Raw genomic sequence first — 16022 nt, 5'->3', positions numbered from 1 at the left:
TGCCCACCGCGTACCTGCTGGTCGGGAACCTGAGAGCGCCCAGCTCCTGCGGCCAGGTAAGGCACGGCTGTCGGAGCCGAAGGGAGGGATGCGGGACTCCAGGAGGCTCTTCAAAATGCAGTTTATTACATCTAGGGTCGTGACTTACAGAGCCTGTGCCTACAGCCATCAGCTCCAGCAGCAGATAAGCCTGGAGAGCCTTAGTTTAGGTTACAATGCATTATATACTTTCCTTTTGGTTACAACGCATTCTATACTTTTCTTTTTGTTACAAATGCATTATATACTTTTCTTTTGGTTGCAATGCATTATATACTTTGCTGAGCATCTTAATACAGCAGAACCAATCTATACCTTGACTATTACCTATAGCCTGTCATAACTACTGTAATTACCATATCCATGTTACTTTTCTCCAATCACTAAAAGTTAGTACATTACAATTTAAGCTAGAAGTTGTTATTCAGTTTTCTTGCAGTGGAAAATTCTGAGACCTCTTTTCTACTTGCAACTTTGCTGACTTGTTTGCCTGTGCCATCTTTCTGCTTGGTAAAAACATCTTCTTGTTTGGGGTGGGTTTATCCTTTGCTCTACGTCATAAAAACCCCTTCTAACTAACACACCCTTTGCCTCTTTACTTATCCAGTAATTCTTTTCTTCTGTATCAAAACTTGCTTCCATCTCTATTCCTTCTTCAGATCCTACATTCAAAAATCTTTCTGCTGAGCACACATACCTGTGAGACTTTCTTGTCAAACTTTCATCCTTCCCAACACCTGGGCGCACCTGAGCGCTGTCTGCGCCTCCCAACGGAGCCTCCCTGGAGCGCTTTTAACGCTCTTTGTGAATTTCTTATGTCCATGAAACATTTTTAATGCTCTTTGTGAATTTCTCCTGTCCGAGGGCACGTGTGAGACTCGCTGTTGCATTCCTTCTTCCTCACCCCGAGGATAAATCTCATTATTCCTCATTCTTTTTTAACTAACGGTTCCTTACTTTCACTGAGGTCACAAGCAGAGTACATGGCTTTGAAACTTTTACTGCTGTGCTGCAGGGAATGCTTAAAAAATCACTGATTCCTGCCAAATTTTTGATGCTATGGCTCATTTTCTTCCCTTCTTGTGGGTTAAATCTGGGACATGACACCGCGGTTTCCCTTGGCAGTGTCTGATTTCAGGAATGCGTGACTTTAAAACTTTTTGCTGGTGTGCATGGAACGCTTTAAACAATCACTGATTGGTGGAAATCACTGTCTCTGCACTGATTTCTGCCAGATTTTTGACCCTATGGCTCATTTTCCTCCCCTCTTTTGGGTTAAATCTGTGGCTTCCCTTGGCAGTGTCTAATTTCAGGAGTACATGACTTTAAAACTTTTATTGCTGTGACGCAAGGAATGCCTTAAAAAAATATCACTGATTTCTGCCAGATTTTTGATGCTATGGCTCATTCTCCTCCCTTTTTTGGGTTAAATCTGTGGCTTCCCCTCACAGTGTGTGATTTCAGGAAGATCTGCTGATGTCAGTGGGTCAGTCACCCGTCACTGGGCTGACAGTTACAGCTCTGCTGAATAATTAATTATTATTAATGAGAACTTCTGCAGAGATCTGATTTGAGGCAATAAAAGGGAGTCTGGCCCTAAACTTTGCATCCTGTTTTTAACTCCCTATTAGAACTTTCTCTCAGTCCAGAGTTCCTCTCATCTCTTCTCCTTCGCCAGACTTTTCTCCCAGCCATACAAACTTCTCTGCTGCTCCATCCCTCCTGCAATTCCCTATTCCCACGGGGAATGCCCCGTGCTGTAAACTGGTGAATTAAGCTTTGAATTTTAGCTTCAGGTCTGAAATTCCCCAGTTAACCAGCAGGGCCCCAGAAAGGGGGGTTGGTTTTGGGTGGCCTCGAAGGCAGGTTTGTCCCCTGGCTCACATTTAGCCCAGGGATGTTCAGGGAGGGGAGAGCTGCTGATGGCTCCTGGGGCTGTGCTGGCTCTGCTGGGACCCCTGGGCTGCTCTGCCCGAGTGATGCTCAGGGTGCAGCATCCTCTTCCTCACCAGGTTTTAACCTGGTGCAGCCCCTCGGGCTGGTAAATCTGGCAATTCCTTGAGTGATGCTGTCCTCACTGCTGTTGGTTCCAGGCTGCCCTGTCTGCAGGTGCCAGCACAGCTCTCTTCAGGGGCTGGGCACGATCTCAGAGGATTTGGGGGCCTTCAGTTCTGGAAATGTGGAATTACAGCAGAGCAGAGGCTGAATGTGGAGGAGCTTGAAAAGCTGGGTGCTATTCGAGGTTGGGGTGGTAAAATTCACGAGGTGCTTTGGGCACTGTGCTGCTGCTCTGGGTTTGTTTGTGTCCCACCAGAGAATAGAAACAATCTTGGAGCAAAAGAATAATCAAATGTTAACTTGTTTAATCAGTCCAATGCGTTCCTGGATCGTGACCCTATTGGCAGGGTTAGCAGAGAAAAGTTCTTTTATGAGTGGGTTTGGCTCCTTAAGAGGAAAAGCACATCGTAAACGGTTGGAATTGCAACTCTGGTGTGCATTCCCATGCACCTGCTCCCAATTAGCAACACGTAATGTTTCCACAATGATGTTACGAGGTGATAGAGGAGTCACAACCTCTGCGAGTCCCAGGGAGGAAGAGGAAAGTCATCGGGGCTGGCAGGGTGCCCGGGGTGCTGTGGGAGGAGCTGCACCTCTTCTGGGCCCTGCCACAGCCCGATTTTCATTCATTCTGCTGCTCTCTGTGCCCACCATTCCCTCTGCTGCTCTCTGTGCTCATCACTTACTCTGCTTTTCTCTCTGCTGCTCTTGTGCTCATCATCCACTCTATTGCTTCTGTGCTGCTCTCTGTGCCCACCATTCCCTCTGCTGATCTCTGGGGTCACCATTCACTCTGCTGCTGTTGGTGCTCATCATTCATTCTGCTGATTTCTCTGCTGTTCTCTGTGCTTACCATTCCCTGAGCTGCTTTCTGTGCTCACCACTCACTCTGCTGCTCTCTCTGCTTCTCTCTGTGCACTCTATTCACTCTGCTGCTCTCTGGGGTGACCATTCATTCTGCTGCTTTCTGTGCCCACCATTCACTCTGCTGCTCTCTGTGCTGCTCTCTGTGCCCACCATCCCCTCTGCTGCTCTATGCCCATCACTGTTGTCCAGCAGGACAGCACACAGGGGTGGATCTCTCTGCCTGTGTGGCTGCCTCTGAATGCCCCAAGGAGCAATATCCCCCAGGAGCCTGCAGGTGCAGAGAGGTTCAGGCCCTGGGAGTATTTCTGGGCATAAAAGCTCTCAGGAAAATGTCTTTTTGCATTTCCTTCTGCATTCAGAGTTTGCTAAATGGCTCTGTCCTCATGTGCCCCACTGACAGCTCGGGTCAGGAGTTTGGGACCAGCCAGGTGTGGCAGAGCTCTCTGGGGCACTGGTTTGGGGTGTGGGTGCCCTGGGATGAGTGGGCAGATGAGCATTGGCCTCCTGACCCTTGCACCCACGGGAGGAGTCCTGTGCTTGCCCCACAGAGCTCTGCCCACACACAGCTGTCACCTTCCAGTGCTCTGGGGACAGCCCTGGGAGGAGGGAGGGACTCAGCAGGTGAGGAGCAGATGGAGCAAACTCCTGAGTCCTTCCTGGAGCAAGGAGGAGAAGGGAAGCCCGGGAAGGTTTGTGCAATAGGGGAGTGTCCCTGGGCATGCTGCCCGCAGGGCGAGGCACCTTGGTCATCCCTGCCTGGCCCTGGTGTCACCCGGTGCCTCTGAAGGGATGCAAACTCATGTCTTTCACTGGAAATGTCCCTTTCAGGAAAAAGCAGGGCAGGTTATGTCATTACAGCAAAATGCGTGGGCTACCAGTGTTCTCTGTGTGTCATGGTGCATTGTATGTTGGATGAATAATTGCACTCTGGTGATGGTTTTCCCTGGACACCTTCCAGGCTCCCTCCATGCTCCTTTGGGAAAGAGACGCCACTTTCTTTTTTGATTCAGTCCAGAGGGAGGAGAGGAAAAAGGGTTTTTCAAACCAGAACACGTGGCTTGTGTTGCTAGCAGGAAATCTATTTTAAGGCCATCGTGGTGCCCTGCTGGAGGAAGGGCAATCCTTCCTCAAAGGGAAGCCAAGTTTCGGGCTGAGTTTCCAAAACCATCGATGGAAGGGCACAGGAGAGCAGCTCTGGCTGCCTCAGCATCCCACTCAGCAGAGCATCAAGTCCTGTGGCCTGGAGGAGTTGGTGTTTGCGTTTATTTTTCATGGCATCCTCGGCACGCCACAAGCAGCATAAAGAGGGATTCCAAACCCTGTCCCAAGCAGGGTTGGACATGTACCTGTGTGCCAGGACTGTGCCATGTCAGCTGGCACTGGAGAAAGGACCTGCTGCAGAGCAGGAGGAACTGGAAAATCCCACAGGCTCCATCTGGATCCTGCTGGAACACTGGCAACAAACCCCAGGAGAAATCTGCCCTCATGGCCTGCCCATAAAGGAGGGAGAACCTCAAAAGCTTCCTGAACTTTGGGAAGGAGAAATGCCTGGGAAGGAGCAGCAAGCACATCTGGATGGGCCCAGGTGTTGGGATTCCCCTCCAAAGCCAGCACCAGTTAAATCCCTGCCTGGCTGGATGCAGATGTTCCTTGTGGGCACATGCCTTGGGTACAGCCTCCCACTGGGCAGCAAAATGTTCTGATTGAAGCCAGTTTTTACTGGCACAGACCAGTTCCTGCCAAAAATTCCCAGCCCAGGCCATGCAGCATCTCTGGAGTTAGAAAAAATTGGATTTATGTACTGCACATGGCCTGCAGAGCCCCTCCCTGTGGAACAGTGCTGAGATGGAGTGGATGGAGGAGCTGGGGGAATTCATTCTGCTCACAGTCCCTCTGCCTGCAGAGCCAGCTGCTCTTGCCATGCCACTGGAAATCAGCCCTCCTGTTTGGGTTTAGCAATACCTGGATACAAATGCACTGGGGCTTTTTGGAGATTTGTGGTACCAGAAGTGTTCAGCCCCCAGCAATGCCCAGGCTCATTAGAGCTGCCTGTCCAAACATCTGTGAGTCAGCTCAAGGGGGGTTTTCAGCATCACTCAGTGGTTGGGCTCTCCACAGTAACCAAAGGGAAAATTGGAGCTGTGAACTTTACAGAACCACAGCTGAGCAAGAAAGGGAAAAGAGAGAAAAGCACTGATTGTGTGAATGTTCTCTGCACTGGCTCCTGCTGCTCAGCTCTCCCTCCCCATCAATGCACAACAGCTGTGCCTATTTCTGACACCTGGTCATTATGCAGCATTGTCTGCTGCTAAAATACCTTCTGCAGGAGATTTGTATTTATATTTACACCTTTATGAGATAGCACAAGTAGGAAAAAAAAAGAACAGCCATACCTTTGCCAAGCATTAGAATAATTTCACACCTTGCTGTGTCCCCCTGCTCTGCCTGCTCTGTCCCTCAGCATCTCTGAATGCAGCTCCTGCACCTGGAGTTTCCAGCTGGATTTCTTAGGAAACAAGTAAATTTAGGTTTAAACAAAACCTTTTTGTTATCTTTTATAAAGAAGCATAATTCTTCTTGCTCTCCTTCCCATTTTCCTGCCACCTCTGTTTGGATTGCAACATCCAAGTTTATACAAGGAACTTCAGCAGAAGTTAAGCTTCAAGTATGTAAACAGTTCCGCAGAAGTTACATTCTTAAATATAGGTTTGGGGTTGATTTTTTCCCCGGCTGCAGAATCCTTAGAGAATGGGATCACTAACTAGAATTAGTCACTTGGGAAACAGGTAGGAAGTGCCACACAAGGAATGTGTAAATATAGTCCTAGATTAATACACCTGGCTGAAAGCCAGGGGAGCGTGAGGGAAATCCTAAATTCTGACCTTGTGCTTCCCACCAGGGCAGGGACAAAGGCTGGGACTGAGTCACATCAGCAGGGCACTCATGGTTAGTCACCACAGGGAGCAGGACCTTGGAACTCCTCACACATGAGGAAAGGCTCAGGAATCTCCTGGACAGCACAGCAGCAATTTTCTGGAAGTTCACACAGCCCCACACTGGAAGTTCACACCAGTCTGTGCCAGGAGGCTGCTGGGGCTGGGCCACACATTTCTGTACAGGTGGGCAAGGGAATACAAAACAAAAAGGAGAATTTTCCCTGCTGTTTCCTTCTCCATTTTCCCCAGCATGCTGGAGCAGCTATTTTAGAAATGACTGTTTGCTGCAGCAGCACACGGATGTTTACTTCCAGTAAAACATTAAACTCTCTTTGGCTTTCCTGGAGCAGCCAGCAGCCCCCAATGCCAGGCAGGCTGCCTCTCCTTCCACAAACATTCCCCTTCCCCAGCCAGTATGAATTCTCTGTTCTCTCCTTCTCCTGCAGTGTTTGAAGCTGTGTGAGACACAGCCAGCAGGAGCCAGCTTCAGCACCTAGATATTAATATTGTTCCAGGGTTTATTGGGCAAAGTGCCTCAAATACTTTGCTATGAGCTGACCAGGGGTGGTTTATTCCATTTATTCAGTGTGGTTTGGGTGTCTGCCCATAAAACACATGGTGCCAGCCCTGTGTGTCCCTGACAAATGGGGGCTCCTGACAGTTCTGAGGGTCAGTCCTGAGGGTCAGCACAACCCAGGCTGCTCCAAGGGCTGCTCCTCACAGCCCCACAAGGCTGGAGGTGAGGCAGCACCCCCACCATCCCCAGCATCCCACATCACCCCACAGCATCTCCCATCATCCCCCATCATCTCCCAGCATTTCCCAGCACCCCACAGCATCCCCATCATCTCTGGCAGCCCCCAGCATCCCCCAGTATCCCCCAACATCCCCTGGCACTGCCCAGCATCCCCCATCATTCCCAGCACCCCCCAACATCCCCCAGTATCCCACAGCATCCCCAGCACCCCCACCATCCCCAGAACCCCCATCATCCCCACCATCCCCAACACCCACAGCCCCCCACACGATCCCCCAGCACCCTCAGCATCCCCGGCAACCCCCCGTATCCCTAGCATCCCCCACCATTCCACAGCATCCCACATCATCCCCCAGCATCCCCCCAGGATCCCACACCATCCCACATCACTCCCCAGCATCTCACAGCATCCCCAGCATCCCCAGTACCCCCAGCATCCCCAGACCCCCAGCCCACTCCCTGTGCCGTGCCCGGTGACCCAGGGGGCACAGCAGGTGGCTCAGGGCTGGGGTGTGTGACAGGCACAGCCCCTGGGGACTGCCCGAGCTCGGTGGCAGCAGGGCAGGGCCTCAGGGCCATGAGGGCAGTGGGAGTGTCCAGCTGCAGGAGGGAATTGCAGAGCAGAGGAAGGATGAGCCTTTCCCCAGCGCACACCCGAGCAGCAGAGCTCACCCTGCAGCTGCTCCCTGGCTCTGCTCAGCTCCTGCTGCCCAGGAGGACGCCCAGAATTCCAGACAGACCTAAGGAACAGCCTTGGTCTGGAAGAAAAGTGCAGGACAAAAGGCAGGTGGAGCTGACCCACCTCAGTCTCTCCTGGGGTTGTGGGGAACCTTTGCTCCTGTAAGGGCTCAGACCTGGCTAACTTGAGGAGAATCTCTCCCTTTTCTCTGCTTGCTGCGCCTGGATTGAGGGCAGGAGGGGCTCTGCAGGGCTGGACAGTCACCATGCATGGCTGGGTCACTCTGCTGCTGCTCTCCCAGCTATGCCAAGGGTTTGTAACAAACCCCCCCACCAGGTCCTGGAACCTGTCAGAGATGAGGGCAGCTCTAAACTAACAGCAGAAATGTCTTGCAGTGAACAAAGGCTTGTCAGGGCTCACCTTTTAGCCAAAATGCTCCATTTGAATTCACTGATGTTTGTTGGGGAAGATGAAACAGGAAAGCCTTATAAATATGATTGCCTGGAAGAGATTTTGAGAATATAGAAACTATAACTGAGATTGAAATGAAAGCAGCTTTGAGATCCCTCAGTTACTGAACAACTGGAAAACAATGGTGTGGCTGGCTGAAGGTGATCCCCTTTTGATGGAACAACACCCTCTGCTTGCAGACAGGCCCAAGGGTCAGAGCAGACCCTGCAGCTTGGCAGAAGGGGCCCAAAGAGGAGTTTTTAGGGTTTAAAATGTAACACAGTGTGGTAATGTAATGATTCTTATAGGCTGGATGTAAATGCTGTAGGATTTGTATCTTCTACTAGATTGGTTAGTGAGAATCAGAATATTCAACACAGAAGAAGATTTATGGTATTGTAATGGGAACCTCGCTCTCTTACTCTCTCACCCTCTCATCCTCTCTCCCCCTCTCTTCTCTCAGCCTGCTCTGAGCTGTGCCTGGCAGCTCCCAGCAGGGCCCTGCACCCAGGCCCTTTGCAATAAACCCCAAGTTCCATAACCTGGCTGCAGAGATCTCTCGTCTCCATCCATCCCCACCGTCCTACCCCCGACCCTCTGACAGATGTTACTGCAGCTGTTCCATGTTCTGGGATAATTCCCACCAACCCCTCTGAGCTGATTGTTGTCGCTGTCCCTGCAGGTCACAGAGGAGAGGGGCTCTCACTTCCTGAAGCAACGAGCAGTGGCTGCTGGTGAGTTTGCCACCCTTTCCCCTGTGGTGTTGCAATCCCAGCACACCTCTGCCCTCACCACCCCAACCCCTGCCCAGACGAGCCAGCCAGGGCACACTGAGGCAGATAACAGTGGGCAGAGTGAAATGGGAACATTTCTAGCCCCAGGCTGGGAAAGCTGTGCAGGCACAGGCTTCCCCCACAGCTCTGCAGTGTGGTGGTGTTTGTGAGGGTCCCCAGGACGAGGTGAGAGATGAGAACCTGACTCCAAATTCTCAGAAGGCTGATATATTATATTATATTATCATAGCATATTACATCATATCATATATCATATCATATATCATATCATATCCTATTATATTATATCTTATCATATCCTATTATATTATATATCATAACGTATCATATCATATTATTCTATTATATCATATTAAATTATATGAAAATGCTATACTAAAACTATACTAAAGAAAGAGAAAGGAGTCATCAGAAGGCTAAATTAGGAATGATAATAAAAACCCATGACTGACCAGAGAGTCCAGCACAGCTGGACTGGGATTGGTCATTAAGCAAAAACAATTCACATGCTGGGTAAACAATTGTCCAAATCACATTCCAAAGGAGCAAAGCAGGGAGAAGCTGAAGCTTCCCAGCTTCCCAGGAGAAGAAATCCTGGTGAAGGGATTTTTCATAAAATATCACGGTGACACTGCAGGGTCAGTGGGACTCCCTGAACAAGCACCAGCAGGGATTCGGGAGCCTGTGCTCCTCACCCTTCTCCTCTGTTTGCTTTCAGCAGTTCAGGACACAGCCACAATGTGCCCTGCTGGTGCTGCAGCAGCTCTGCCAAACTCCCCTGTTTGCATTTATCACCTCAGGGGCGTCAGAAAGAGACCAACAAATCAGCCCTGACTCAGAAAGAGCCTGCACATTTCCTCAGGGGAGTCAATCACCACTCATATTTTGCTGACTTAGGAAAGGTTCTTCCCCCAGAGGGTGCTGGCACTGCCCAGGCTGCCCAGGGAATGGGCACGGCCCCGAGGCTGCCAGAGCTCCAGGAGCCTTTGGACAGCGCTGCCAGGGATGGACAGGGTGGGATTCTGAGGTGTCTGTACAGGGACAGAGGTGGGATTGATGATCCTGTGGGTCCCTCCAGCTCAGGATATTCTGTGATTTTATTATTGAACAGCAGCAACGATCCTCACACCATTTTTTTTCCCTTTTCCCTCAGTTACAGACACACTTTCCAGCGCGGAGAAGCCGCGAGCTCACCTGACAGGTAATTCTTGTTCACCACTAAAGCCTTTTTACAGCCAATGTTGTGGTTCAGTAAGCTTGGTCCCTGTGCATCTGGTGGGAGCAGGTGTTGCAGGAAGCATGGGGAGCAGAATAATCAGCTTTGCCTTGTTGAGCAGGCCAGGCTGAGTGCAGTGTGTCTGCAGGGAAGGGCCCACGAAGGGACAGCTGACAGAAATGTCACTTTTCTGAGCTGTTTCTTTCATTGAATGACCAGCTTTTGTAATTGAACTGAAATAGGTTCCTAATGTCTCGGTGATGTGCTGAATCCCCCAGAAAAGGCAGGGAAGGAGCTCATGTGAGCCCTTGTGGAGCAGTGAATTGGAAAGAATTACAAGTTTTGGAGCAAAATCAGGTCAAATCAGGCTGGTTTTATTTTCTTTTTCTGCAAGGCCTGACTCAGAATCCACACACACCATATTCCCATTAATCCTCCTCCCTGTTTTCAGTGAGATAATCTCTGACACACTTCAGAGCAAGCAGGGAAAGGTAATGCCAAGCTGAGCCCTCTGAGCTTTTATGTTGTGGTAGGGAGGTGCCATCACAAAGTCCTGTCACAGAGTGGGCTGCCAGGCCTTTCCAAAGAGCTTCCAGGCCTTTCCAAAGAGTTATCATCCATTTCCAAAGAGTTATCATCCCTTTCCAAATAGTTATCATCCATTTCCAAGTAGCTATCATGCCTTTCCAAGAGCTTTCCATCTTTCCAAAGGATTTCCATGTCTTTCCAAAGGGTTTCTGTGCCTTTCCAAAAGGTTCCATGCCTTTCCAAAGAGTTATCATCCCTTTCCAAGAGGTTTCCATGTCTTTCCAAGGGTCTTCCATGCCTTTCCAAGAGGTTTCCATGCCTTTCCAAGAGTTTCCATGCCTTCCAAAGAGTCATCATGCCTTTCCAAGGGTCTTCCATGCCTTTCCAAAGGGATATCATGCCTTTCTAAGAAGTTTCCATGTCTTTCCAAAGAGTTATCATACCTTTCCAAGAGGCTTCAATGCCTTTCCAAGAGTTTTCCACGCCTTTCCAAGAGGTTTCCATTCCTTTCCAGGAGGCTTCCATGCCTTTCCAAAAGGCTTCCATGCCTTTCCAAAGAGTTATCATGCCTGTCCAAGGGTCTTCCATGCCTTTCCAAGGGGCTGCCAGCATCTCCAAGGTCCCCATGTCACCACCTCAGCCTTGAGGCTGTCACCACCCCAAGGACCTTGCCCTGAGACATCCCCCACCCCCACCAGCTCCACCCAGGTGGAAAATTTAGGTATTCCCAGAGAGAAGTTCCTGCCTGGCTCCAGTGTGGATGGAGTGAGTGCCAAAGGGTTTTCCAGCTGGCCCGAGGCCTTTTATCCCTCTCCAAAGCACAGCTCACTGCAGAGGCTTCCCCAGCACCCCAGGGTGCACTTTGTAACCTGAGAAATGCAGGAAGTGGTGGGATGTTTCTCTCTTGATTTCCTGCAGGGATCCAAATGCACCCGCAGGGCCCCATCACTCTGCAGCTCAGGGCTGATGCATTCCCAGCAGAGTTTCCTTTCCTTTCCTTTCCTTTCCTTTCCTTTCCTTTCCTTTCCTTTCCTTTCCTTTCCTTTCCTTTCCTTTCCTTTCCTTTCCTTTCCTTTCCTTTCCTTTCCTTTCCTTTCCTTTCCTTTCCTTTCCTTTCCTTTCCTTTCCTTTCCTTTCCTTTCCTTTCCTTTCCTTTCCTTTCCTTTCCTTTCCTTTCCTTTCCTTTCCTTTCCTTTCCTTTCCTTTCCTTTCCTTTCCTTTCCTTTCCTTTCCTTTCCTTTCCTTTCCTTTCCTTTCCTTTCCTTTCCTTTCCTTTCCTTTCCTTTCCTTTCCTTTCCTTTCCTTTCCTTTCCTTTCCTTTCCTTTCCTCCTTCCTGATGCACATCCCTGGTGCCTTTCCCTTTGCCACGTGGGTTTCTGGAGCTCCAAACCTGGCTTGGTTTAGCCACAATCACAACTTTGCTCAAGTGCCAGTTTTAAGGAGCAAAGCCTTGCTGCTGTAAGGTTTTGGTTTTTTAAATCCCCCCTGGCAGAGGCTCCAGTGACTCAGAGGAGCAGCCAAAGCTCTGCTCTGCTGCTGGGAACTTCCCTGGGTTGCACAAAAGCCCAGCTGCCACAGGGAAACACCCAGCAGTTTTCTCCACATTTCTCCAGCCCCCATGTTTACAAAAATTCCTTTGCCATCATTCGCAGGCAGCCTCCCAGGGTCTGTGTCCCTCCTCTCAGGCATTCCACTGAGGGCCAGTCACTGCTGGCCATAGAAAAGAGTAAGAAAAGGGGAAACTTGAGGGAAGTTTCTCTCTCCTTTCTGTGCTGTGCTGTGTAGTCATCAAGAAACCCAATATCTATGGATTATCTTTAACCTTTTTTTAGCCTGAACATATTCCTGGTGCTTCTCCCTGTGGCAATGAATTTCCCAGCTTAACAGCACTTTGCAGGCAGAAAATATTTCCTGTTATTTTCAACTCTGTGCATAAATAATTTCTTGGGCTCCACCCTGGTGTTCTCTTCTCAGAAACAATGACTTGTACACAGAAAGTGTAAAAGGAATAATTATTCCCCTGGTCTTTGTTACATCCCCCCACCTCAGGTGTTGTTTTCAATGTGAAGGTGGCAGATTACAAATCCTAAACTGTAGGAAATCTCTTCCACACCTTTATTCTGTCTTTTTCTAGTTTTAGGCACATCTGTTGTGAAGGTGAGAACAGAGGAGTGAGAGAAATGAGAATTGGATGGAGTTCTTTGGGAATGCACTGATTAATTGGCAGTAGCCGAACAGCTCCATGTTTTGGTGTCTGTTCCTTTATGATAAATCTTCCAGCTGCCCTTGGCCTTTTTAACTCACACTGAGAATTTTTATTCACCCAGGCTGGAATCAAAATCTCCCCTCCCTGATGGTTTTACCTACTGAGATGTGCCAAAACCCAGCTCAGAGTTCCCTCCAAGCCCATTTCCTCCTGTGCATTAATGTTCATTTGGGGCTTCCCCTTGCCTTGCCACCATCCCCTCCCCACTGACTTGGTTGGGTTTGGGGTCAGGATTCAGGGCAGTGCCTGTTCCTTCTTGTCACCAGCCTGTGGCACAGGGGATGGCCAAAGCTGCAGGACCTCGTGCTTCTGGTGCTGCAGTGGTGCCAAACCTGGCACCTGGCTCATGCTCCTTCTCATTTGGTCCCAAACCTGGCCCTGGCTCATGCTCCTTCTCATTTGGTCCCAAACCTGGCGCTTGGTTCATGCTTCTCCTTGTGTAGTCCCAAACCTGGCACTTGGCTCATGCTCCTCCTCATTTGGTCCCAAACCTGGCACCTGGCTAATGCTCCTTCTCATTTGGTCCCAAACCTGGTGCTTGGTTCATGCTTCTCCTTGTGTAGTCCCAAACCTGGCCCTGGCTCATGCTCCTCCTCGTTAGGTCCCAAACCTGGCCCTGGCTCATGCTCCTCCTCATTTGGTCCCAAACCTGGCACCTGGCTCATGCTCCTCCTCATTTGGTCCCAAACCCACCTCTGAATGTGGGCAGAGCCTCATTTCTGCCTCCCAATCGCCTTTATTAAACCCTCAGGGCATGAACTGGAGCAGCAGAGACCCTGCAGACACAGAACCTTTCACCACAAGGGCTGCACAGGCTCCAGTCTCTTGCTCAGACTCAGAGTTGAGGATTAGTCTCTCCCATTGGTGCTAAGAACTGCAGAAACCCCACAAAATAGACCCAAAATCTGACAGGCAACAGGGATTCTCCAGCAAGGGACTGAACCAAAAGGGATTTGGGGACAGGAGAATTAAGGGATGCCAGAAATTTATAGTGTGTGAGAAAACAGAAGGAACTGTGGCAATGAATCTCTTATTAGAAGCAGATTTTAATGCCTTTAAGAATTAGCATCACAGGTATATTTGCAGGAAGTAGAGCTCCAGAATTTAGGAAATAAATAAATAAAAGACAAGTACAAAGTACAGCTGCTGCTAGAAAAGGAGCTGTGCTGTATTAAAAAGCACTTGAACATTCATTTTATTCTCCTGTTGCTGAAAGCATGGGAAAAAACTAATTAACTTGAAAATAGAGAGCATCAATAGAGGGAGATTCATCCTAAAAGGGAGGTTAAAGCTGTGAAACCTGACTAATTCTGGAAGTCAGGAAGTCATGTAGTTATTTGAGATCTTATTATATTCTATAACTAATAAAATCTATTTTATGACTAATATAAAAATTCATTGTGGAATTGAGTGTCATTGACATTTTAAATTCATCATTCTACAAGAAAATAATATTTCACAGGCAGCTTCTCTTCAAATTCCCCCAAAATTCCAGAGATGGAATAGAGCCCAGGACATTTTCTGGAACTATTCTGATCTTTCCTCATCCTTCCCACCTCAAACAAGATTTCCTCTGCTCTCTGGGATGAATTGCTCTGAGCTCTTGCAAAGCTTAGAGTGATCCAAAGCTAGCTGAGCTTTTCCCAGGATTCAGAAAGTCCCTGAATTGAGGGATGATGCATTGAGGTGGATGCAGATGAAGGCAAACCAGGAGCACTTTCTTTTATTCCCCACTCTGTGCCAAAGCTCCACTGTCTCTAACCTTTATAATATTACTATAATTCAGCTTTCCTTGCTGCCACAATCCCTGTGTGTCTTCCCCATCCCTGAAATACTTGAAATGCTTTCCCCATCCTTTGCCTCCTGGGAAAAGATCAGAAGGATTTGATACTTCAGCAGCACTAAAAAAAAAAAAAAAACCAAACCAAAACAAAAAAAAAAAAGCTGTTATTTGTTGTGCTGCTCAGAGAAAATAAAAGGAATTGTACTCCCAACAGCTTCCTGTATCCTCATGGATTATTTACTGTTGGAAAAGAGGGAAACAGATGCCACTGGGACATGAGCACATTCCTTTTTCTGAGTCTCATTTCACCCAGGATGGACCTACTGGTTATAGCCAAGGGAATTCCAAAGCCTTCCCTCACCTGCATTCCATTTGCCCCCCTTCTCATGCCCACACCCCCTTCCCCAAATACTGAATAAAAATCAGCTTTAAACGTGAACACAAGCTCATTTGAAAGGTCTCAGTTCCTGTAACTCTCTTCCCTCAATCTTTTCTAAGCCTTCATCATTCACTTTCCAGGTTCATTTCAATACCTGAGATAATCTTCATGGTTTTTATCCTCTTCTTCCCACTGCTGCTGTTTTAGCACAACAATTCCATGTGGCAGGCAGTAAAGAGCAGAGACAACTCTTGCTTCCCTGCAGAAGAGCATGCAAGGGCTGAGGTTTATTGTCCTCTCTGTTGTGTGTGAGAAATCAAAGTGGTGAAGGCAAAAGGGCAGTAATTCCCTCATTTTTCCCCTGCAGGCTGGGAAGCATCCTCAGCTTGGGTCAGACTGATGCTGGGGTCAGGACTGGAGCTCAATCTGCTCACCACAAGACTGGGGGGAAAAAGCCTGGAGGAATGTTGAGGCTGACTCCAAATGTAGTATTTTGTTCCAGAAAAGCATTAAAGAGAGAAAAAAGGGGAAGAGAGGGATGAAAATGGTTTAAAATAGAATGTGTTGCTTTGGAAGTGGAGCTCTTGAAGCACAGTGGGGTCTTTGGGGTTTTTTGCTAAAATCCAGTGACCTTGGATTTTAAACCAAAAGCAATTCTACAAGAGATGTCCTTGGGAGCACAGAGGAGGAGAAGGGCTGAGGAGCCCCAACCCCCCTTAAGAAGGAGCAGGAAGAGAAGTCCAAGTGGTGACACATCGTGGTGACCAGTGTGGGCATTCTGCAAGCTCAGCAGTGTCTTTCTAAGAAACAGAATTGCAACCCACCCCTCCTGAAGGAAAAGCTGGTTTAGAATTTCCTCTTCCCGTCCCCAACCCTTAGGAACAAGCATGGTACAACTGCCCCAGTGCTGGTGTCACCTGAGGAAAAGGTTTTCACTCTGGAAATGGGTGAGATGGGAAGGTAAAGCCATCTCCATCTTCCCAGTGCCAGGAGACTCAGCCTTGAGGATGGACAGCTCATCCTTTGGAGTCTGACCCACAACCAGGACCCCCAGGCCTAGCTAACACTGTCAAGATCTTCCTAGAGCACCCTTGGCTTTCAGTTCTGACAGCTCAGACCTGGACACCCCGTGGGCACCCTGGAGACAGCACTGGAAAGTTGTCCTGTGTGGGAAATGGACTTGTAGAGAGATTTTAGGGTTTCCTTCTATCAAACTCCTAAGGGTTGTTTTTTGGGGGTTATTTCACTCCAACCTGCAGCTTCACCTTT

The 16022-nt window shown here is 48.9% G+C and overlaps 1 protein-coding gene across 1 annotated transcript in view; it reads left to right on the top strand.

Annotated features, from left to right (window-relative positions):
• Nucleotides 1–2: 2 nt before the first annotated feature.
• Nucleotides 3–16022, top strand: part of TNFSF15 (TNF superfamily member 15) — a gene marked incomplete at its 5' end in the record, with an annotated part of 18794 nt that continues 2774 nt past the window's right edge. Inside the window, 3 exons of the mRNA XM_031059237.1 lie at nucleotides 3–56; nucleotides 8469–8520; nucleotides 9734–9781. Coding sequence (XP_030915097.1) covers nucleotides 3–56; nucleotides 8469–8520; nucleotides 9734–9781 — 154 coding nt within the window. The remainder of the gene's footprint in view (nucleotides 57–8468; nucleotides 8521–9733; nucleotides 9782–16022) is intronic.

Source organism: Geospiza fortis, unplaced genomic scaffold (genome assembly GCF_000277835.1).
Source record: "Geospiza fortis unplaced genomic scaffold, GeoFor_1.0 scaffold85, whole genome shotgun sequence".
In the NCBI taxonomy this organism is placed as follows: Eukaryota; Metazoa; Chordata; class Aves; order Passeriformes; family Thraupidae; genus Geospiza; species Geospiza fortis.
Note: the sequence above shows the minus strand (reverse complement) of the source record. Positions and strands in the feature narration are given on the sequence as shown.